General features: G+C 45.0%; 1 protein-coding gene across 1 annotated transcript in view; it reads right to left on the minus strand.

Moving 5' to 3' along the window:
* LOC138515210 (serum albumin-like) overlaps window positions 1-23,267 on the minus strand; it is a 946,494-nt gene that overhangs the window by 214,624 nt on the left and 708,603 nt on the right. The window contains exon 13 of the mRNA XM_069630169.1: window positions 17,189-17,267. Within this exon, the coding sequence (XP_069486270.1) occupies window positions 17,190-17,267 (78 nt within the window). The 3' untranslated portion in view covers window position 17,189. The remainder of the gene's footprint in view (window positions 1-17,188; window positions 17,268-23,267) is intronic.

Raw genomic sequence — 23,267 nt, forward strand, 5'->3', positions numbered from 1 at the left:
CATTGGTTTACAAAATATTGAAGTCAGTAAAAATTGTACAAATGACATACTCTATGAAACAGAGTGAACATAAAGCAGGCCAGCCTTCCTCCTGTATTATTCCACTGCTGACTCCATCCAGAGGAGACCAGTAATGTCTGAGTGCACAGTGATTGGTGAAAGTTAGTGGAGATGAGGCCCAACAAGGCTTAAACATGTCTGGGGATGGTTGCGGTCTCCTGCAGAAGGGGTGTGACCAAGCAGTTTGGGCTGGACTGCCCCTTTTGGGGTGGGACCAAGCCTGATTTGCATGTGGATTTCCCCCTTGTTTTGCTGTAGTCACCCCCAGTGGGACGGATATGCCCAGACATGGGTCCCATGCCTGCTGGACCTTGAGACCCAAGCTACTCCTCACCGATGAGGCCCAATGAGGGTGAAACATGTCTGGGGATGCTTTTGGTCTCGTGCAGAAGGGGTGTGACCAAGCAGTTTGGGCTGGACTGCCCCTTTTGGGGTGGGACCAAGCCTGATTTGCATATGGGGTTTCCCCTTTTTGTAATGGCTTGTCAGTTGAAGAACGAGGGTCTGGAGGGTTGACCAGAGCAATGCCAGACGTTAAGATGAATTGACTCCCTCCAGAGGAGTCCCGTTCTGTCTAAGCGCATAGTGATTGGTGAAAGTTAGTGGAGGAGGGAGAGAGGGCCTGCGCGCCTTCCATTTGTATTACATCACTCTTGCTGTGGAGGCACTTGGAGAAGATGATGTAATGTTAAAGGATGCATGCACATCACACCCAAAACTTTCCCTTTGTTTTAAAATGTCTTGTTATTACATTTTTCGCCATTGCATTAGTGCCATACAACAACACAAGAACAGAAAGCAGAAACATTACAAGGAGTAACACCTCCTGAACAACTTGGTGGTTTTATCAATCACTTCTCATATTGCCATCCTCCGTGTGCCTCGCCTCTTGCTTTTAATACTGTTTTACCAGTGTGTGCATATTTGCCCAAGTCTGTCGTGCTTTGATCTCCCTCCAGTATACGGGCAGCTCTCCCCCGCTCCCGTCTGCCCCATTTTTCTGCCCCACAAACATTCTCTGCAGATCCTTGCGTGTCCCCATGGATGCATCCTACAACATTGGATCGTGACTTAAGACGAGGAGATCAAGTACTACACATATGGACTTCAGATGTCCCTGGGCCTGGCCTGTGAGATCGACAGCCTGCCCAGCTTGCGCTCTGTTTCGTTGCAATACAGAATGTCACCTCGCCACTGTTGCACCTTCGGGCACTGAGACCCACCCCACACCATTGCCAGCTGCCGCTTTGACAAAACCAATAGTAATCCAGCCAGTCTTCTCACTCTTCTTGGGATCCCAGCTGTATAACCCAACAATGCAGTTAGCAGGTTCGGGGACACCTGTTCTCCCACTATCACGCTTAGAATCTCGAAGACCTTTTCCCAGAATTCACGGATCCCTGGGCAGTTCCATGCCAAATGGATAAAGTCAGCCGGGGTTATGCCGTATCTTGTGCAACTTTCTGGGGTGTCTGGGTAGAATTTATGTAGTGAAGTCGGTGTGTGATAGAATTGATGTAGGAATTTAAAATGTATTAGTTTATAATTAGAATTGACAGCCACTCTTCTCGTCTCCCCACAGCAGTAGCTCCAGGTCTCCTCCGTTATCACACAACCCAGGGCGCTCTCCCATCTACTCTGGGGGAGGAGGGTGCACTCATCTCCCATCTTGGCAGCCATGCAGATGCCATACAGAGGGGATGTCACTCACCTCTCGTGCACTCTCCCAAGCCTCTTACGTAAAATAAGGGCTGCTTCTGGTTCCCGGGGGAAACTCTGGAACAGCCACGCCACTTCAGGGAATCTCTCAGTCGGTAGTATAAGAATACATCCAGAGGGGATCGGGTCGTTCTCTACTTCATCGCCGCCAGCGATAGGAACCGGCCACATGCCCTGAAAGCATGTGACCCCAGCCAGCTGCATATATACTACATATTGTTTCTCACTGGGTAGTGGGATCCCGGGTATGTATGTCACTGAGAGGTCATGGGCGGGGGCGGGGTGTAGATAACCTCCCCCCTCATTTTCTTTTCTATGCAGACCCATGCCCTACAAGTTACCTCAACCATATTAATCACTTTGGATGCCCTCCCTGGTGCGGTCAATATAATTGATCGCAGGAGAAACGGGGACGCGAGTGCGCTCTCCACCTCCACATGCCGTCTGTCTGTTTGATTACCATACCAATACAGAAGATACACGGACTGGGGTGCCTCATAGTATGTTTCAAAGTCTGGGAGTGCTAGCCCCCCTTCCTCCATTGGTGCCGCAAGTCTCTCCCAAGAGATCCTAGCTTGTTTCCCGGCCCAAATTAATTGCGTTATCATGGTCCTCAAGTGCTGGAAATAGTCTCTCGAAATCGCCATGGGGACATTAAGAAAAACATAAGAAGCGAGGCAACAATACCATTTTGACTAGGGAAATGTTCCTGTATAGGTTGAGCAGCAGCTTCATCCATCTATCGGCAGCTTGGCTTGCTGCAAAACCTGCTGATAGTTTTGTTCATAAAGCACCCCAGGGATTCTGGCTATGTTTATGCCAAGATATCACGTGTGCGTTCCATGCCATTGAAACCTGAATCCATCTTTAAAGAGCGGTGTTCCCTCCGTTAATGGAAAGAGAACTGATTTTGTGGTGTTGACTTTCAACCCAGAGAAGTTCCCAAACCGAGCTACATTTGTGAAAATAAAGGGCCACTCCACAGAGTAGAATGCCTTTGTGGCATCCAAAAGCGACGCCACTGTGGTATTGCAGATAGTAACCCAAATATCCTGCGTATCCCGTGCGAGCTGTACCACCTCGGGTGATCTGGCCCCACAAGCTTGTGCATCAACAGCGCTAATCTGAAAGCCAATATCTTGGCCAGGATTTTATTGTATAAATTAATGAGGGAAATTGGTCGATAAGACGAGAAGTCATTTGCCTCTTTGTCTGGTTTCAATAGGACCACTACGATTGCTTCCCTCATTAAGTCTGGTAGCCTGCCGTATCTCAATCCCTGGATGTATACTTCCAATAAATAGGGGGCCAGCTTCCCAGCATATTGTTTGTTAAACTCTGCTGTAAATCCGTCAGGACCTGGGGATTTGCCGGACGGCAGGGACCCAATTTCCACCAGGACTTCTGCCAGTGTTAGAGGTTGACAAATAGATTCCCGCTCCTCGTCCCTGCACCAATACAGCACCACCTGGTCTAGATATTCGTTCACCTCCTGCTGTGAGGCCTGTGCCTGGGTGGAATACAGCCGACTGTAAAATATGCAAAACGTCTGGATGATGTCCACATCCCCAAATGTCTCAGCCCCTTGGTTGTCCTTAATCGATGTGACTCGGCCTCTGGCCGCCTACGATCTCGCGACTCTGGCCAGTCGCATCCACGGTCTCTGTCCCTACCCGTACTGCCACACTGCTGCTCTCCCCTTCATAAACTTCACTTCTGTTATTGCCAATTCTCTAAACACCTGGAGCTTTTCTTTAATCACTGCCTCTTTCCTTGGTGTAGGCATTGGTGTTAGTGTCTGCATTTGTTGGATAAGTGTCTCCACTTCTGCTAGTTGTCTACGTATTTGTTTTAACACCCTAGTTTCTTTGGTTGTATACGAATTGTTTGAACTACAATTGTTCGAATTACAATTGACCTTTGCACAATTGACCGAATTGTGAAGGTCAATTGTTAGATATATGCGGGGGAAACCCCCCCTTCACCTCCATTATATATATATATATATATATATATATATATATATAACCAAACCAATATATATATATATATGCAGTCAATTGTGCAAAGGTCAATTCGGACCCTCGACTTTCGGTCAATTGGGTAATTCGAACAATTGTGTTCGAACAATTTGGGTAATACCGTTTCTTTCACAATACATTCAGCCCTAATTACACCTTTAAAACTTTCCCATAGTGTTGCATGAGATTCCACTGAACCTACGTTGTGTTCAAAGAAGCTGTCTATATCTCAAGTTAGTTCCTCCCAAAACACTTCATCTGACATCCCCTCACTCTTAAACACCCATGGGGGTCTCCCACTCTGCCGAGCCGGGACCTCCACAGCTAGCAATACTGGGGCATGATCCGACAGTGTGTGTGTGCCAGAATGGATACCTCTGACACTCTTCCTACTGTTGATTCCGAGATTAAGAAATAATCTAACTGGGAGGCTCAGTTGTTAACCAGTGAATGAAACGTGTACTCTGCACCCCCAGGGGGCCAGGCCCTCCAAACGTCTTCCACCTCCAATGCCCAACACATGTTACGGAGTTCATCTGTTGTTTTTGGGGACGAGTTACAAGCTCTGGCTGTCCTATCACTGCCTGAATCTAAGTACGTCCCGGGCCTGCGGAACCTTCGATAAAGAGAGCTTAAGACCACAAATAATAGCACAAGTGTCTTGGAGCAGATGTCAACGGTACACGGGGCAAGCCTACGCCGATAATCAGGAGTGAGGGAATCTGCTGTGCCTGTGGTATCGGCCTTGACTCCAGAGAAGCCAAAAGCCAAGCGGTTCATCAAAGCCGGTGAGTCGAGGGGAGAGCCGATAAGAACTGGGCTGTGTTGAATGAGACTCACAAAGTGGCAAGTTTGAACCAAGTTCAATGAACCGTGAAAAGTGTTAAGGGGAGACCAGCTACAGATGGAAACCGGCACCACATGGGTGCTATCTCGAGAGAGAGACTCTGGTCGATCCCCATCTGAGCTAAACTACAAGTACCAGAAGGCCCTAGGAGAGCTCTCAAAAGAGGTCAAACTGGTCAGATAGGAGGTCTAGTAAAATACCCGTACAATTAAAAGACCTTGATCTACGAACTGTGTGAAAGAAAGGGAAGTGAATCCCGTATTAAGAGAAAGTATGGGACATGAATCCTGCAACACTTAAAAGTAAAGCGACTCTGAAGTTGGCAAGAGTGAACCCGACCGAGGGATGCTGATGAAGAGGGGGCAAGTCTAAGGTCCCAAGGAACAGTGTGTTGACAAGAGTGAACCCGGCCGAGGGATGTTCACTGGAATTGTTTAAAAAGACATTAAGATTTGTGAACAGAGGAAAAGCCGTAGTGCACCCAGAGAAGGGAGGCTGAAAGTAAAGAAGGGTCAGCGCCCGTCAGAGGGGGACCCAGGGGTGAAAATTCCTCACCCAAAGTGAAACCAGGAAACAAACTTTAATTTTGTTGAAGGAACCTTTGTTTTGGTGTTGAATACATCAGGCCCTCGAGGGCAAGAGACTTTCAAGAGAAACGAGACTTGGCTCTCGACGGTCCTGATAGCTGCAAGTGGAACTGTTGACTTGTGGTAAATAGTGGCCCATTATCATTGGTAAATAGTGGCCCATTCATAGCCTATTGGTTTCAATGATCTGATCGAGGCACATATATTGATGCTTACATCAACAATGAAAGTTAGGAGCGCCTAAAGCGTGAGGAGTGAAACTGTCGCTTATGTTGCTTGTTGCAAAACTGTCACTTATACAGAAACAACAAAACTTAATCAATAGAACATATTTTGTGTAGATGTGAGAGTCTAAATACACTGAGAATGAGAACAATGCAAGCACATTCAAATAAGTGAATGGCGTTTTCTCCGACAGCAGTGTAGTTTGCTCTGATGGAAGGAAATTATGCTAATTTAATTTATCATGTGATGAGATTTTATAAGGATATCATGAAGATTTTTAAACAGTTGACTGACTAATGTAATTGAATGATGGCAGATGATGCAAGTAACTGGTTAGACACAATTTCACTTCTGTGTCTATGCTAAGATAATTTATTGATGTATTATGCTATATGTTTTAATGTATGCGTTTGTTTTTGTACAAAGCCCTGTGAGGCTATATGTATTAAAATGATAATTTAAAAAAACACCCTTGAACTGTGATCACTTGTGTCTGTCTTTACTGTTGCCACCATGAGTTCCTCACAAAACCCATCAATGTATATTTCAGCTGAAAGCCAAGACTCCCGAATAATTAATACTTGGCTTTGGGCTAAAATATCCAGTGAGCCCTTAGTTTCCAGAAGATGAGCAAATCCTCACGTGTTACAAGACACAATAGAAACATTTCAATTATGACTAGACAAAACAGCTGGTCTTGATTCTGCCAACCATTTCAGTGTTGCCTGAATGTCAGGCAGTTGCACACTTTCTGTATTTTTGCTCAAGCAGGGGCTAATATATCGACCTGCGTTACCAATGACGGAATGAACTGTGGGAAGCAATGTGTCTATTAAGTTACTGTCAATATCCAATTCAATACCAGAGCTCAATAAAATATCATTATAGTTACGTAATAGCATAACATTTGCCAGGTTTTTGCAATGGATCATTGAAACATTCGGGCTATTGCATTTCAACCGTTGAAAGAAAACAAAGTCATCATATATAAATAACACATCATTATCATTAACCAGGGCTCGTAGTTGTGGTATTTTAGTTTAAAAATATTCAACAGGAACACAATTAACCTAGTGGAGAGGAGGGGCTTCCGCACGTTTTGGAACGATTTGGCAGGTCAGGAGATCTCGGAGGACGACTGGTCAAGGATATTTAAAATATCATTCCACAGGAATTTATTCACGGCTGATATGGAACACAACTTCAAGATTTTGCAGGGGTGGCATATGGACCCTGTGAAGCTGTCAAAAATGTTCTCGGGAGTGTCCCCCGTCTGCCCAAGGGGGTGTGACCAGGCCGGAACGAGGGGACACATGTGGTGGCACTGCCCAAAAGTACAGGCGTACTGGGAGAAGGTAAGCGGTTGGATCGCTGAAGTCTCTGAGGAACTACTCCCCCTCCGGAGGACACGAATTTATACAGGTACCCTAGAATGTGGGAAACAATGCTGAGGGCGGGAAGGGTGGCCCTGGTGCAGAAATGGAAGAGCCCGGAGACCCCCTCGAAGGAGGACTGGCTAAAAAAGATAAAGAACATGTTCCTAATGGACAAATTAACGGCAATGATGAACAATGACTCTGGCTCATTCCAAGCAAACTGGTACGGGGTGCAGCAGACCTGGGGATGGGACGTACACTGACGTCCGGTATGGGCCCCGGCGGAGGCGGGTTGGGGGTCGGGGTCAGGAAAGAACTACGGATGGAACGGGCGCCCACGGCCCGGGGGACAGCAGACGAAATACAGCCATAGAAGAAGTCAACGATCACATTTTCTCCCAATGCTCCGGACACAAATGAGCTTTCAACAAGACTCCCCAAATTATAGTTCAAGTGGGGTTAAGTTATCAGGGGGGAGGGTATGTATTGGGGTGGTGGGGGCGAGGGGAGCCGGGGCTATTGGGCCAGTTGAATGTATACCCTTTGAATATGCATTGAGTCCGTTTGTTACATTAAGAAAATGATAATAAAAACAAAGTTAAAAAAAAAATATTCAACAGGAAGCCCATGCAGTTCTATTTTTTAGATGCATATGATTTATCATGATTTTTCCATCAGTCCTGAGCTGACACTCCTTTCCCTTCGTCTCAGCCTCGTTTAGTGTCTTTCTTGCATGTGCCGCAGGCGTTTTAGTGAGAAGTACCAAGGGGTTTGTTCCCGGTCGGGCGGGAACCCTGCCGGTGCTACTGGCGGGTTACCGCCGGACCCGTAATATTTTTAGGACGCCTGACTTCACGGTGCTAACTGGCTCATTACGAATCAAGAGGCCTGGGAAGTCAGGCGCCTCAATCCTGTGCGACTGTATGGGAGTTGGGACACGGAAGCACCGGCAACGTTGCTAACAGTGCTGGTGCTTCCGTGAACAGTCTGCCTACTGTGGCTGCAGCGCCTGGCAGGGTCAGACCCTTGTGTCTGGACCGGCAAACTTGTCATGAAGCCCATTGGTTGGCTCTGAATTAGGGCCAAATTCATCATTAGCATGGCTCATAGGTCTGAGCCAGTTAGTCAAATTGCCGGCCTTCAATTGCTGCCGTTCTTTGCTACGCACGCATTTCTTTTTTGCGCGTTTAGAGCCTTTATGCTGTTGTGTGGAAACAGATTCCTCCAATACGCCTTGCATCTTTGCTTGCCTGATCTGCGCCCGTTTGGCTAGTCTCCTCGGCTTCCTAGAGTAGAATGGATCGGGATCTTCTGGCAATATGGGTGCTTATGTGTTGCTCATTACTTAGAATACCATCGCCTTCCTCGACTGGAGCTACAGGGCAGGTCTCAATACTAACTGATTAGACCCAGTTCTTTAATGCAGCGATGTCTGCACCCCGGTTCTGCTGGGAGGAATGTAGCAATAGGTCAGGTGAACTAGATAAACTATTAATGTATTTACTTGCTTCAGAACTGGCGTCTGCTCGCAAAACCTGTGTTTCTACGATCATTGTTCGTCCATTGTTGACTTGAGTTACCTCTGCCAACACCTCCATGTTCTGTTGCAGGCTGTATGCTAAATTCAGCAATGAGTTGTTGTCGATATCTTCAAAAGACATCAAGTCGTTACTCTCCTGAACTGACATGTTATCGGTAGAATGGGCCGAGTGTGAGCCCACCATGTTGGGAGTAGATTTAAAAGCCTCTGTTATCAAAGGATAGAATGCTCTGATTTTGCCCCTCTGCTTACTAGTGTTCGCTGCCGGCTCAATATATTCAAGCTCAAGTGTAACAGACATAGGAACGATTTCTGCAGTGAGCGTGGTATCGATGTTCGTCTTCCCTCCTCTGAGATTGCACCTTTTGGAGTCTGTTCTCTTTTTAGGTGCCATTCACATCTGCTGCTAATAACTGGGACAAATACAGCTTGCTTGAAGTCCCCTGACCGCTCCTGGTCGCCTCGCCGGTGAACAGACAGCACTTGTCTCGCACTCGGTCAATGCGCGCAGAAGGCTGTTCCTATAATACTTCCAGAGGTGGAGGCAGGAGTTAGGCTAAGGCCGAATACAATGAATAAAGCTTGTTGCAAGAGCCAATGACAGTGATCCACAGCTTCAGATGTGGTTTTCAGTACGTAGATCCAAGAATATGGCAAAGTGGTCGGGGGGTAAGCGGGAGCAGACAGCACTCGTCCCGCACTCAGTCAATGTGCGCCACAACACAAGAATCTCAAAGGGAACATGAAAGCCTTTAGGAAGAGGTTCAGGCAGTAAGAAATCAATTGGCTGTACAGAGCAGTGTGATAGAAGCCAGACAAGATTCAGTGTCAGATTTAAACATGTAGCTCTCTGAATATGAGCAGGAAAACCTGGCAGAGAGAAACACCTGTGATAAATAAAATACTGAAATCCAAAAATATAAACAGACATTGAGATACCAGGACCAATCACCCTATGGCCAAGGAGAGTTGGGAATCCCAGCAGGTACCTCATGCCAATTATGTACCACCTCCTATGTACAGAGTGGAACTGACCTCATGCATACCACTTATAAAAACAGGGAAACATGAGGGAGGGCGCCTTACCTATTCGTAGCCTTCCTGATCAGGAGGGCCAGTTCTTATCAGACAGAGATGAATAGTCACAGCTAACAAACAGAGGGGAAGGTGGCCGGACCAGTGTGTCATGGGAGACTAAAAACGGCCCTGTGAGTACTTCTGACCCTGAAAACTCATGATTAGAACACCAGAGAGTTTGATTTAGAGAACATGTTATCGCAAGGAGAACACCTAGCCCGATTTGCTGAAAAAAAAAAAGTCACAACTTCAGCCTAAAAAGGGGATTTTTTTCAAAAACCTCCACATATTCAGGTGAATGGGTGGACTTCCCCAGACTACCTGTAAGGAGGGATAGTACCCATTGGCAACAGTCTGGAGAAGAGAGTGTGTTCTATCCTGTGCCAAAAAGTCACGATAGGGAAAGTGACCCTGGGAGTTCACAGTCCAGAGCTCATGATTCAGCGAGGTATTCCTAATCTCATAGGGATAGAGAGCACTTAGAAGACAGGGGGCCTCATTACAACCGGAATGGGTTAACAGGTGCCGCAAATGGAGGCAGACCCGTTAAACCCATTGCGCAAGATTACGAGGTTCCCTTGAGGGACCCGGTAAAACCAGGCATCCTTACCGGGTCCCGTGAGGGGACCAGGCAGCTAACAACGGGCCTGTCGTAATCGGCCCATTGTTAGCTCCCTGCACCCATTCCCATCGAGCCCTATGGGGGCTCAAATGGAAATGGGGAAGGTCCGGGCCCGGGTTCCCTGAAGGAGGAATTACCGGGCCCTCCAAACTCGGAATGGCCCGGTAATTCCCCGTTCAGGGAACCCGGACCCAGTTTTGGTGGCAGCCACAGCCAGGCATGGCTGTTGCCAAAGTCGTAATGAGGCCCAGGGACTGGAGTGACCATAGCAGCACTGATTCTGAGAGTGAATGGACTCCGGTCCAGAGACAGAAAAGAAATACCAAACAAAGATAGAGTTTTGCTGAAGACCCAATCAGGCAGATTAAAGCCATAAAGAGCTTCATGACCGCACACCAAAAGAATGGCAAGTATTCGGTGTGGGAACATTTGGAACTCTATGAGCAAATTATGTCATCATTTCAAATTAAAAATGATGTCAATTGCATGGAGTTTGTTAAATGGACATTGTCCCCGCAATACGCCAGTTTCTTTGCGGGTCTGGAAGACCAGGACTATTGCAAATGGTCCTCTTATAAGCAGCCATTTAAAAACACATATCCACCCACAGGAACCCACAAGAGGCATGCAAGGCTGCGTATAATTTACAATGTGGGGAAGATCAGGCACCTAGGATGTTTTCACAAGAATTAAAACAAGCCTTTGCACAGACTTCCAGGCAGGTGAATACGAATAGCAGGGAATTTGTGACCACATATTTCCACGCTCTTCCCAAATATATAATTGCCCAACTAGCTCACGATATCCATGAGCACAGGAGCCTGGATTGGGCAATAGAGCAAGTCACTAGGACATATAATCTCCAGAAACCCACTGAGAGTAAAAACAACCCTAAAACAACAAAGCCGTCTACCACACTTGCCCCTGTGAAGGTGGCAGAGGTGAAAACTACCCCTCCTTTGGACCTGGAGATGGGTTGGGGGGCTGAAAAATACTCCTCCAGCCCAGGCCCAATCGAGTGGTAGTCAGGCAGGATATCAGCAAAATGACCCTCTGACCCTTCCACTTATGTTAGTCCTCGATATAAGGGTACACCACCAATTCTGAGCTATGTGTACACTTCCCCGACACAGAGGAAGGGAGCCACATCAAGTAAGTACTTTCCTGGGAAACTTCCCTCCAAAGTTTCTACAGGGGAGAAGTACCACTCCACCTCCCAACCCCATGGGATTTGACAACGTCGAAAGAGCATTTCGGCAGCTCAATTTCTGCCTTATGCGGTTGAAGTTCAAGTGGGAGAAGAGACCACCGTCACAGGACAGGTGTGTCAATTGACCATTCCCTTCAAGGTTAAGCGAGGACAGAACCTCAAATATCAGGATGCCTATATAAACTTGAACTCTTACTTCCAAAAACAAGGTTTATATTTACATCCAACTCGTTTATTAGATCTAGAATGCAGCACCATCCAGATATTGTTGAATACCAGTGACCCTCAAAGTGTCACTTTGGGTTCACACACCTCTATTGGAATGACAGTTGATGGCCAACACTTTTCTGTTGATTTAGGTTATGAAAACAGTGGGCCAATGCCTCACTACTGTTTTGACATCCGTGACTGTATTCTTCTCAAAAAGAGTTTTGTCCATCATGGGGGGAATTTCTTGGTGTACTCTTCATGCGCCCTTATGGGGTGGAAGAAGTAACCTGTGTCATCAGGAAGGACGAGTTGGTATTTAGAGTTAACAAGAACTACTACCTCACATCAATGGAACCTCATGTCCAGGTGAACACCATAAAAAGATATCTCTCCACCCAACTTGAGGATACCACTGAAATTGCCAAGCCTCAGGATTTTCCAGGTTTCACACAGATCGTTGAGGAACGGATCAATCTCACTGATGCCTGTCAGAGTGAGGAACAAGGACAGAAACTGAAGCAGGTATTCCTGGATTTCCAGGATATCTTTAAAGTAGATTCATATGACTGTGGACGTACATCTATCCATTCAACCACCATACCCATGGACCCAGAGATGGCTCCCGTATTTGATAAACAATACTAGTTACCTATTGCACCCATGGAGTCACTCACAGAGATTATCAAGAACTTGGAATCCTGTGGGATAATTTGTCCGATCCACAGTACCTTTAACAACCCAGTACTGGGGGTATTAAAACCAAATGGGCAATGGAGACTATGTGCAGACCTGAGGGAGTTGAATAAACGGGTCCAACTGTCAAGATAACCACTTCCCTTCATCGATCAAGGGCTGGCATAGATCCAAGCGTCAAATGTATACACAGCCATTGATTTTACTAACGGCTACTGGACGGTACCCATGAGTAGGGAACTCCAATACAAGCGTGCCTTTACCTTTGGGGGGCAGCAAATATGTGGACCAGAACACCCTTCGAATATATAAACTCCGGAAATGAGTTCAATATCTTCATGCATAAGGCCAGGCCCGATTTGGGTGAAATGGGAAACCTGGCCTATGTGGTTGATGCATTGACCAAGAGCTCAACTGTGGAAGAAAACATTGCAAAATCTGCTATGTTCTGGTCCAGTGGCAGAAAGTCGGAGCAACATTGTCCTTTCAGAAGGCACAGTGGTGTAAGAACACAGTGAACTTTTTAGAGCACGAATTTACCGCTGAGGTCTAAACCCCCAGGTGATGAAAGTGGAAGCCTTACTAAAATTGAAAGTCCCTACTACTCTGCGAGAATTCATAAGCCTTCTTGGACTCACTAATTATAGTCAAAATGAAGACTAGGCAGAGGTCCCTCGAGCCTTGATACATTTATTAAAGACTGGAGTCAAGTGGGAGTGGGATCCGAAGCAATCCCGGGCAGTTAAACAACTGAAAAGGCCTTTCTCAAGCTCCTTGTTTGCCTTACCCCATAGAAAACAAGGAGTTTTTCTTGGAGATGATGTTTTCAGACACCTGCCTAACAACGGTATTGCACCAAAAGCACAACAAGGTCACCAAAGTTATCTCTTACGCAGGCAAAACTTTGTCGTCTGTGGAGGAAAAATTCAACGACTGCAAAAAGGCCCTCCTGGCAAAGGTATGGCCCTTGAAAATCTACTGCCTGTTCATCCAGGGGGAGCCGATCATTGTAGAGACTCCTCAGCAACCCTTGCAGTATTTACAAATTGACAGGATGTGGATGGGGAATATAAGCAATTCCAGAATTACTTTCTGTATTCTGGCCATGCAAGGCTTTCCTGTGGAGGTCAGGTATAGCCAAAACAAGAAGAGTCCTCTAGCTCAAGAACTGGCAGACTTGCATGATTGTGTTCAAGAAAACTGCCTCAAGGACGGAACTCTAATGACCAAAGACAATATGGAGGTGTACCTAACTTCCCCACACAAGGTTTAAGAAGAAGACACTTGTCAGGGGATACCCACAGTTTGTGTAGGGGTGTTCTTACCATGTAGTCAATAAGGGGGAAAAAGAACTAGTGACTGGCATTGGGAATGCCTGGGTGAATGATACATGCAGCCCTATGCTGGTTACAAAATAAGACTCCAAAGTAGTCAGGTGACAGAGCTGATGGCCGTTTATCAAGCCATCCTCACTGGAGTACACCACCAACTCAAAGAACTGGTGATAATCACAGAGTGTGACTATGTCAGGAATGGGTTCGTTGAACGCCTGATAAACTGGAAGAATAGAGGCATGTTTTGTGCTGACAACAAACCCTTAAAACATGGGAAACTGATCCAGTCTGTTGATGATCTGGTGACTTTAATGGGATGACCATATATTGGAAAAAGATAAGAGGTAATTCCAAAATAGAAGGCCTCTGCTGGTCATAGGGGGTTTCACACGACATTGGAAATCTTGAATGAGGTTGCATACTGGCCACACATGGGCCAGGACCTAAACATATGTCTAAAAGGGTGTCTCGTGTGTGGACAATTTCAGCCAAATTCCCCTGCACACAAAGCTCCCCTACAAAAAAGGGGAATGATACTACCTTGATCGGATTTGCAAGTCGATTTCATTTGTACATGTTGATTGGAACATGCTTGTTTACAGAGTGGGTAGAATGGTTTCCTGCCCTAATTGTAGGGTGGAGACACCTGCCGCACAAATGATCAACCACATCTTCACTCACTTTAGCCTCTTGCAAAGGATTGAGTCAGACCGAGGAAGTCATTTTACCAGTGAAGTGATGACCAAGATGTGGGAGATTCTAGGTGTAAGGGGAAAACTCCAAATCGCTTAGCACCTGGCATTGAGCGTAGGTGTTGAGAGATACAATAAAACAATTGTAAGTATAATAAACAAGTTTGTGGCAGACTTGGGACCCAGTTCGGACATTCAATTACTACTTGTCCGATTGTCTAATAGGTCTACACCATCTTCTGCAACTAAAAGGTCTCCATTTGAGTTTATGACCAGACGACCAATGGTGTTACCTCAGTATCTCTTCTATAAAATTCAGGAGCAGACACTGATTAACTCATCCAATACTCATGAGTACATTGAGAACTTAAGGAAGCATCTCCAGCACGTTTTTGCTTATGTGCAGCGTAACTTAGAGAAGTCGACTGAAAGAATGTAATCACACTACAATCTGAAGACCATGAAAAAGGAGTCTGAGGTAGGTGATAAGGTTTACCTGTACAAGTTCTAGAGAAACCACACAAAGGAACAGAAATGTCTTCTGTCTTGACGTGTTAGTTTTGAAATTGTGGACAAAATGTCACCTGTGCCTATACGATCTGCATCCCAAATTCAGAACAGATGGAAGATAAATGGGTCCATATACCTCAGTTAAGAAGCTATCACTCCAGTCTAGCTTTAAGAGTGATTGAGGAGCCCACTGAAGTTAGAGCCAAGATACCATCTGAGGATTGAAAGGTATGATCAGATCCCTGGATGGAAACAAAAAATATATAACTGGTGATTAATTAAATTCAAGGGATGATTTAAGATTCATGATTGTCGGTGAATATTGTCTGTGACTGAAAAAGTAATGTTTGTACTGAAATCTTATCCGGGGAAACAAGATTCAAGCCAAAATGCTTGACAATTCTTTTTACTACTCTCTTTAGAAGAACAACTCCTTTTCATTCCAGCCTGGGAACCAGAAGAAGCTGGGAGGAAAGGAACCAATGGAGACCAAGGAGTTCTGTTACCACACACCTGGAACACAAAATTCAGAGGTGGAAACTAGACCACCCACTCAAAGAGGAAGAAAGGTGAGCGGGACGTGCTCTATCGAAACATGCCCCTGCTCTTTCCCAAGAGTGACATCATACAAAATAGCAGGGGTTGGGGTCTGTGGGGTTCAAATAAAACTCCAGAAAAAAGAAAAAGGAAACTGCATTAAGCTATGTTGGGCCTAAAAATTAGAGCATTGAAAACTCACAGAAAGAAATTGTGACAATTAAAGTACAGATTTCTGTTCATTAGAGCTGACTTTAACACTAAGATTCAAAGCCACCTTCCCCTAATGGATGCCAGGTCCCTGCTCTGCTCTCTATCTAAAAGTCAATCTCCTTGAATTTTCATGGCGATAGAGGAGGCTGTATTCATGCATGACAGAGGAGTTATTACGGTGGAGTAAATCAGCTGAGTCAACAGAGAGCCAAACCTTGGTTGGTTGAGCTCTGAACAATTCTTTGAAAAGACTATTCAAATTGTGGTCTCAGCTTGGAGATACTGATCCCATGCCTGTCCCTGAGGGATTTCCCATGAGCACGGAGGTGGGGCAATCTGCTCTGCTTTTCAAGATAAGCAGACCCATGGCCGGCCTTTGACACTGCAAGAACGCTAATGGACTTTATTGAAGGCAAAACCAACAAAGACAGCAGATCTCATGATGAGTGGGGAAACGAAACTAAATGTGCAATTGAAGTAAAAATATGCATATATGTTTAGGGATTGCCATTAGTTTAGATGGATCATCTTTTGCTCATTTTCTCAGGAACCATAGGTCGCAGAGTAATGATTAAAGTGACATTAACAAGCTGATGAAGAGGCCTATCTTTTGATTTAACTCTCATAAAAATTAGACATTGAGAATTAACGTTAAAATCTGAAATGTGACGGTAGCCTCTCAGAAAATGTCAAAAAGCAGAATTTTCGAATATAGTAGTTTATGGAAGTAACAAATTGTGTGTCACATTTTGTGAAATTGACTTTTATCATTTTTGAGTAATTCACAAAAAACTGGCAACATTGTGGCGAGATGGGACTCATTTCAATAGACCCGCCATGAGAAGACTGTTTCAGGAATATATATTGTTATGCTTAACTGTAAATTTAAAATATTTGCCATGTTAGAATGTTTTAAGTGCAGAATTGAAATGTGTAGAAATGTTTATTTCAAGTGGGCGGACTTGCCCCTTCCAAACTTTGCATTGGTAAACTGAAGGGCCCAATCAAAGGAAAGGGGCTAGCCGTTGAATAAGGGGATGGAAAATAGTTGTCCAATCAATATTAGATTGCTGGTTGAAACTAGGAGAGGGGGCAGAGGATGGTCCTATAACCAAGGAGAGGCAAAATAGAGGGATTGAACCTGGAGAATATTCATGACTGATCTGTCCCGTACCTAAAAAATTACCTGAGCCTTGATGTCATTTTCCCTGAGTGCAAACCCAAGTGGTAATAGAGAGGTTTTCCAGGGATACTTTTTGAAAACTGGAATCCCTTTCAGATTGGAGTTATATTTGATTTCTTTTTGCCCTGAGGAGGGCCTTGTATGGTCGAAACAAGTGATGTCTGTGTTGCAGAATGTATGTTTTATATAATTAAATAAGGATAGAAGAATATTATCAACATTATTTTGTGTGGATATCTTCATTCTAAAATATTGTGTTCAAGGACTGTTGATGGAGTGCTATTGGGTCTGGACTAGTGTTCTTCCTGTGATATATTTAAAGATAGCAGACCATCAGCTTCACACTATTTTTTTGCCAGCATTCCACCGGCTGAAAATCAGAGTAAAGCCGTTGGAGTGCTATTTTTAAAAAGCTTTCATGACTTCATTCTGCCGGCGGAAAACTGGGCCCCACTCTAAATGAGCCCAAAAGAAAGCTGTACATACAGACATAAAATCATGCAGGTTCTTAAAATAAATCAGGTATAATTACCTCATATTGACAGTACTGCAACCTTGTCTGAAGCTTTACTTTCAAAAGTACGTTGACACGTCTCTATCAATTTAGGTCCCTGCAAATTATACAGACATAGTTTTCAGGTGATGCATTCTCCAGCAAAATTTCTAAGAACATTGATCAGTTATAGTGACATGAGAAACAGTTTTCTGGCCCTTCACCCTAAGCACATATTTGTTATAAGAGAGCGGGAGCACTGGTGTGTTCCCAAACTATTCCTAGTGCCAAAAAATGCAAAATTGCTTCTAGTTTATGGCACACCTGCTTGGAAGCCCCTGCAACCCTGCCATCCAAAGAACCACCCTAGCCTTTAGACAGGTGGATAGCATCTCCATTTACACATGTTCTTCAAATAGGGAAGAGATGTGAAATTCACAAATCAGCTGCTGTGCCACTGTCTCCTGTGTTAAAGCCAGCGATTTGAGGCGATATGGAATTATTAAATGAGACTTTTTGATCATTTACCTGTATGAAACCTACCCTCATTTTCTCTATTTTGTTGGATTGACCTTCTCTTGCTCTGCCATCTGCATTATGGCACCCTTACCCTCTTCATTTTACAGCACACTCTTTCTACATAGCTAGGTTCATACGGTAGAACATCTCATACATCCATTCAAAGGCGTCCTGCTTTCTCTCAGATAAAAATACTGCTCCGCATACTAAGTGACCAATTTAGAATATGCTCATTCATCATTGGGTGGGTTGCTTTAGGCATGTTTGTTTCTAGGTCAGGGGTCTGCAACCACTGGCTCTCCAGATGTTTTGAACTGCAACTTCCATCATCCATAGCCATCATAGTCAATGGCAAGGGATCCAGGGAATTGAAGTCCAAAACATCTGGAGAGCAGAAGGTTGGAGACCCCTGTTCTAGGGGTTTGCAACCAGCAGCACCACAGATGTTTTGGACTAAGACGCCTAGGATTCCTCACTATTGACTTTGTAGGCTAGTAGTGATGATGTGAGTTTTAATCCAAACCATCTGGATAGGCAAAGGTTGCAGGCCGCTGTTGTAGGGCAAATCAACTGGATGTGGCTATTTTGTCTTTCAGTGCTTAGAGCACCTCTACCAGTTGGGTGGGGTGCCAACCTTGTCCCACAGTAACATACACATAGCACATCTGGCCCATTTGGCACCAAAGGGTGGGGAAAGGGGATCTAAAAGTCACAGCTCCTACTGGAAGAAAACTCCAACATGTGCACCTGTTTTATAGGCCCTACCTGTTCTTAACGCTAACATTGGAAAACAATGGGGAACCCTTGCACTTATGACACCCATACCATTAGAGATGGGCCCACTGGAAAGGGGAGGACATACCAGATGCCCATGAAGAGGCATTGTCAGAGGGAATGGCTCCAACCTAAGATGCATATTTTTGATTAGCTATAATAGTAGAATAGTTCATTGAGTTGAGTGCTCATTGCGGAGATCTGAGGGAACCCTCTGATGGAAAAAGTAAACACTCCCAAATGAGTGCTCTTTTGCTTTCTGGTTGATATTACTTTCCATTTTCTTTGCAGGCTTCTTAAGCAGAGCACCCACCATGATAACTTGGGAAATGCACTGCACCTAAATAAACACCCCTAAGCAATGCAAACAAAAAGAAGGACTCCTTTGTGGTGACCTGAGAAAGGTGAGCAGGTCAGCTATCACAGGGGAGAGTCTTAGGATTTGTTGGCAGAATTAAAATGGATCTATAATGTCCCCTGGCTAAGTAAAGTGTTTTAAGCTATGTTTTTGTGGATATTTGTTGAGGCATTCTGGGTATCTAAGGTAATGTGTGTGAAGGAAGGGGTTGATTTACACAGGAGGAGGTGAGGATAGGTGAGGGGATAGTTGGAATGTACCTGCGACAAGGAAAGACAGATCAAGAAGGGAAATTGACATGGGTTCATTTAGAGATGCCAAAACAGGGCTCATTTTGGAGGTGGGGAGTTCAAGAAGATGGGGCGGTGGACATCAAGGAGTTATACAATCTATGTACACCTGGATGTTGGGAGGTAGTATTTCAGTTAACGTGTCCCTCTGTCAAGTTTGATCCCCATCCCAATTTTTTCTGCTTATGTCTTTGAGTGCAAGAATACGCAGGTATGGGAAGTGTGGATCTGTGGACAATCTGTAGATAAGTATTCGGTAAGAAGGGCATTTGCTCAGCAGTTGTGGCTGGGTTTCTGGGAAGGAATGGTGCAGTGGTCGGGCTTTGGAGGAATTTTGTGTAGACAACTCTTGTGTACCAGCATGGCTGTAATTAAAGAGATGAAAAGGAACTCAACGTCAATCAGGAAACAATAGCCATGATGGTTCTGAAAATAACGCAAGGGAGATGAGGGGAGCAAGTTGAATAATTAGCGGAATTTGTTGCTGCCTCTGGGAAGATGAGGTATGGGGATGAGCAAGGGTCTTTATTTAGGGGGGCATAGGAAATGTCTGTCAATGATGGATGTTCTTGAATGCTGGAGTCACAAGCTAACTCAGGTTTCCATGGAGCTTGTGAGTTTAACAGAATCCTTTTTTAGTATTTCACAAAGTTATCTACCTGTCATCTTTCTAAACTGCAAAAAAGGATGTTAGGTGGGTAATTAAACGTTCACAATGGACATATTAGGTTAAGGGCACGTACATCTAGGTTGCTATTATTCAGATGAAAGCATGGCATTAATAGGACAAAAGCAAAGCGTTGATGTATTTTTTATAATCCAATCTAAAATGCACCACATTGCTTCACATTTTTCGAACCCACTTTTTTCCAATTCACCAATAATATCTAACAAGAGTAAACTCAATGGTGTGATGGAGAGTGACATGGAGCCCATAAACAATCCTGAAGCCTTAAATAGATCTGTTACAGACTCTTTAAAGAGAGTGATTGATTTCATAGGGAAGTGTGCCAATACTTGTATGCCTACTATGGACCCTGCAACCAGGATGCAGTGAGTTACTAATTATTTTCAAGACACTTAAGAGAACTGTGCAGATTGCAATCGGATTTGAGTATTTACTGTGGGCACCAGTGGTGCAAGGTGTAAAGTAACTCTTCTACTGGCACACATTGCTCATGCACATGCTCAACTGGGTTTGTTGTTCCCTTCAAAGATGGCGGACAGGGCTTTTGGGGAAACTGTCCGCACTATGGTGTGAGCCTCACAGACTCGTAAAACCACCTGAATCAGATAGACCAAATACACACAGCCAATCCCCAACCACCACTAATGGGTCCTTAAAGTTGCAAGTCCTTAATCCAAGCCCAGCCCAACGGGATGTGCCACTGGAAAATAGAAGGTCCACTCAGAAAAGTGGCAGTGTGGGTTTTTGGAGTCCGAAGCGGTGGCAGGAGTTTGGAATATGCTGAGGAGATTTCAAGGGGAGCATGGAGAAGAGGAGGCTGAAGGCAAGAGGTGGAAAAGGAACATCTGGCGGAGGAGAGGGTGTGTAGAGCAGAGGAGGAAGTGGTGATCAGAGATAAGGACGAGAACATGCTGAGCAGAGCTGAGGAGTAGGGGTGGAGGGCAAGCACCTTAGGAGGAGACGTGGTGAGCAGAGCTGGGGAGTGGATGTAGGCAGGCGACCTGAGAACCTAAGGAGGGGTTTGAAAGCAATGATTAGGAGGAGGTAAGAGTGAGACATAAAGAGAAAGTACAGGATGCTGGGAAGCTCAGAATGTTTGAGAGGGGCACTTATAGGCCAAGGCAAGAGGTAGGGGTGAATTCCCAATGAAGATGGGTGGAACCCACAGAGAGAGGAGGAACAAACAGTTGGTGCGGAGTAGAGAAGGAGCAGGAAAAAGGACCAGGACCAGAAGGTGTGTCAAATGGGGAGAAGTCAGGACCATGGGAAAAGGAAATGATAAATAAGGCCCTCTTGACATTGCCTGTAGGGTCTAGGGAAGGCAAGACCAGTTGGCTCCACCTTAGAGTTGACCGAGAGGTAGAGTTTTACCTACACCCCATGGAAGAGATGCCCAAAAGCTTATAGGAGTTACACAGAGAACATGGGTGTGTTTATATCCCACTGTCAATGAAAGACAAGCAAGCCCTAGGAGTAGATGGATCTTTGAGCAGGGACTGTACGTTTTCTCTGGAAAGAGAAACACTTCTTTTGTTTGGAACTTTGAGGGTTAGTTTTCATTTCGTTATTCAGGTCGTTCAAGGAGAACATTTGTTTTGAGGAATTTTGAATTCATGTTGGGGAGCCCCGTTATATTTCAGGGATCCAGAGAAGGGGGCAGGCAAATGGGTTCAGCTTGGCCAGGGTAAATGACTATTCACACCTAGGTATTGCATTTGCTCATAGGCTATTTTAGAGACATTCCGCATGGTTTCGAGGAGAAGCCACAATATGTGGTTTCAGCACTAACAAAGTGAATGCTACCAAACATATGGGGGAGATGGTGGAACCTCTCAAAGGGGCCTTTGTGGACAGATATTGACCTAGGGCCGCCAATCTGGAGTTAAGCCACGGGGCATGTGGTAGGCTGAATGGATCTATGTGATTACTGCGAAAATAAAACACTGAAGATGAAATAGCCCATTCTTTGTTCTTCTCTGACATTTCAATGCAATTACATGCGAGGGAGACACCCTGCAGCCCCCCACACTCCCCTCACATTATTTATTACTCTAACCCACCGCCCCAACATATAATTGCATTGAAATGCACAGTAAAACATTCAACATTTTCGTCTGCTGTATTTTCAGCTGCGCAGTAATTGGGTGATCCCGGCAGAATAAGGAGCTTCTGTTGTAATGATGCCTTAAGGCGTCTGAAGTCCACACAGAATGGTAGAACATTTCGTGGGGTTGCAGTCATTACGAACCTGGGCCCAATTACAAACAGCCATCTTGAAGTTCCTTACTCCCAAGGTGTCACACCCATGATGTTCTTAAACAATGTTTCTTAGTTGTTCTTGCTCTTCTTTTGGGAGTCTTTGCACGAAAAAACAGTTCGGTCAAATGTGCTTGTGACTTTGTGGAACAAGCACTTGAGATTGATATAAAAGCACAGGGCCTCATTACGAATCAGGCGTTAAGGGGTTAACGGCGCCGTAAACGGCGCCGACCCTTAACGCCTGATTACAAGGTCCCTTAGCGCCATGGTGATATTAACGCCTGCTTTTTGTATGCGTTGAAATCCATGGCGCTAAGGGACCATGGTGCTAATTACGCCACCGTAATTTACGGTGGCGTAATTAGCGCCTTCCCCACTCCGATTATGCCCTATGGGGCAAAAATGGGAATGGGGAAGGGTAAAATGGGAAATGGGGATTTACCGCCCCACTCACCTTGGAATGGGGCGGTAAATCCGCCATCCACCATGGTGTAAACGTAGTTTACACCATGGTGGTAAGGGTACGACCCAGGCGGTAACTTACAGCCTGGGTCGTAATGTTTTTAAGTTTGAAAAAGAAATGATGTGATAAGGCTTTGTAGAATCCTGAAGTCAAGCCGACTGTTAGGGAGAATTCTCACCAAAGTGCTAATTCCATCTACCTTAGAGCCCTCCAGCTCTTTTGCTATATTTTGGGACTTTGAACTTTTCATTTTTAATGTGTTTTCTGTGTTTGTTTCTTTGGATATGGAGTTTTAGACAACTCCATGGGCGGCATCTTTTTCTTGTGTGTAACACAGCACCCTCAGTGCAGTGGCACAGGGATGTCTTTCAGACTTCCCAAGGTTTAAATAAATTATATGGGACTGACTACTGTCTCCCAGTGAATGTAAAGTTAAATTGACTTTGCTAGTATTTTTAAATTGCTAGACCCAGCACCCACTGTCTTACAGCAGAGTGCTGGAGGGAATACCTAGTATTCTCTATGCCTAGAAAACTCATGTAGCCCTAAAAAGTTGAAGGAAGATGACTGCTGCAACTCCTGGACTGTTGGTTTGCCTGGTGAAGCCCTGCTGCAGATCCCCTTCAAGGACGACTTCTTCCCTTGAGCTGGTGAGAACAACCAACTCTCAAGCCACCTGGAAACCATCTCCATACTGGTCAAATTTTCTTCAGAGTGCTGTTCAAAACCGGATAGCCAGTGAGAAGGATACCAGTTTGTGAACTTTA

The sequence above is a fragment of the Ambystoma mexicanum genome, chromosome 6q (genome assembly GCF_040938575.1).
Source record: "Ambystoma mexicanum isolate Mex_15411 chromosome 6q, UKY_AmexF1_1, whole genome shotgun sequence".
NCBI lineage: Eukaryota > Metazoa > Chordata > Amphibia > Caudata > Ambystomatidae > Ambystoma > Ambystoma mexicanum.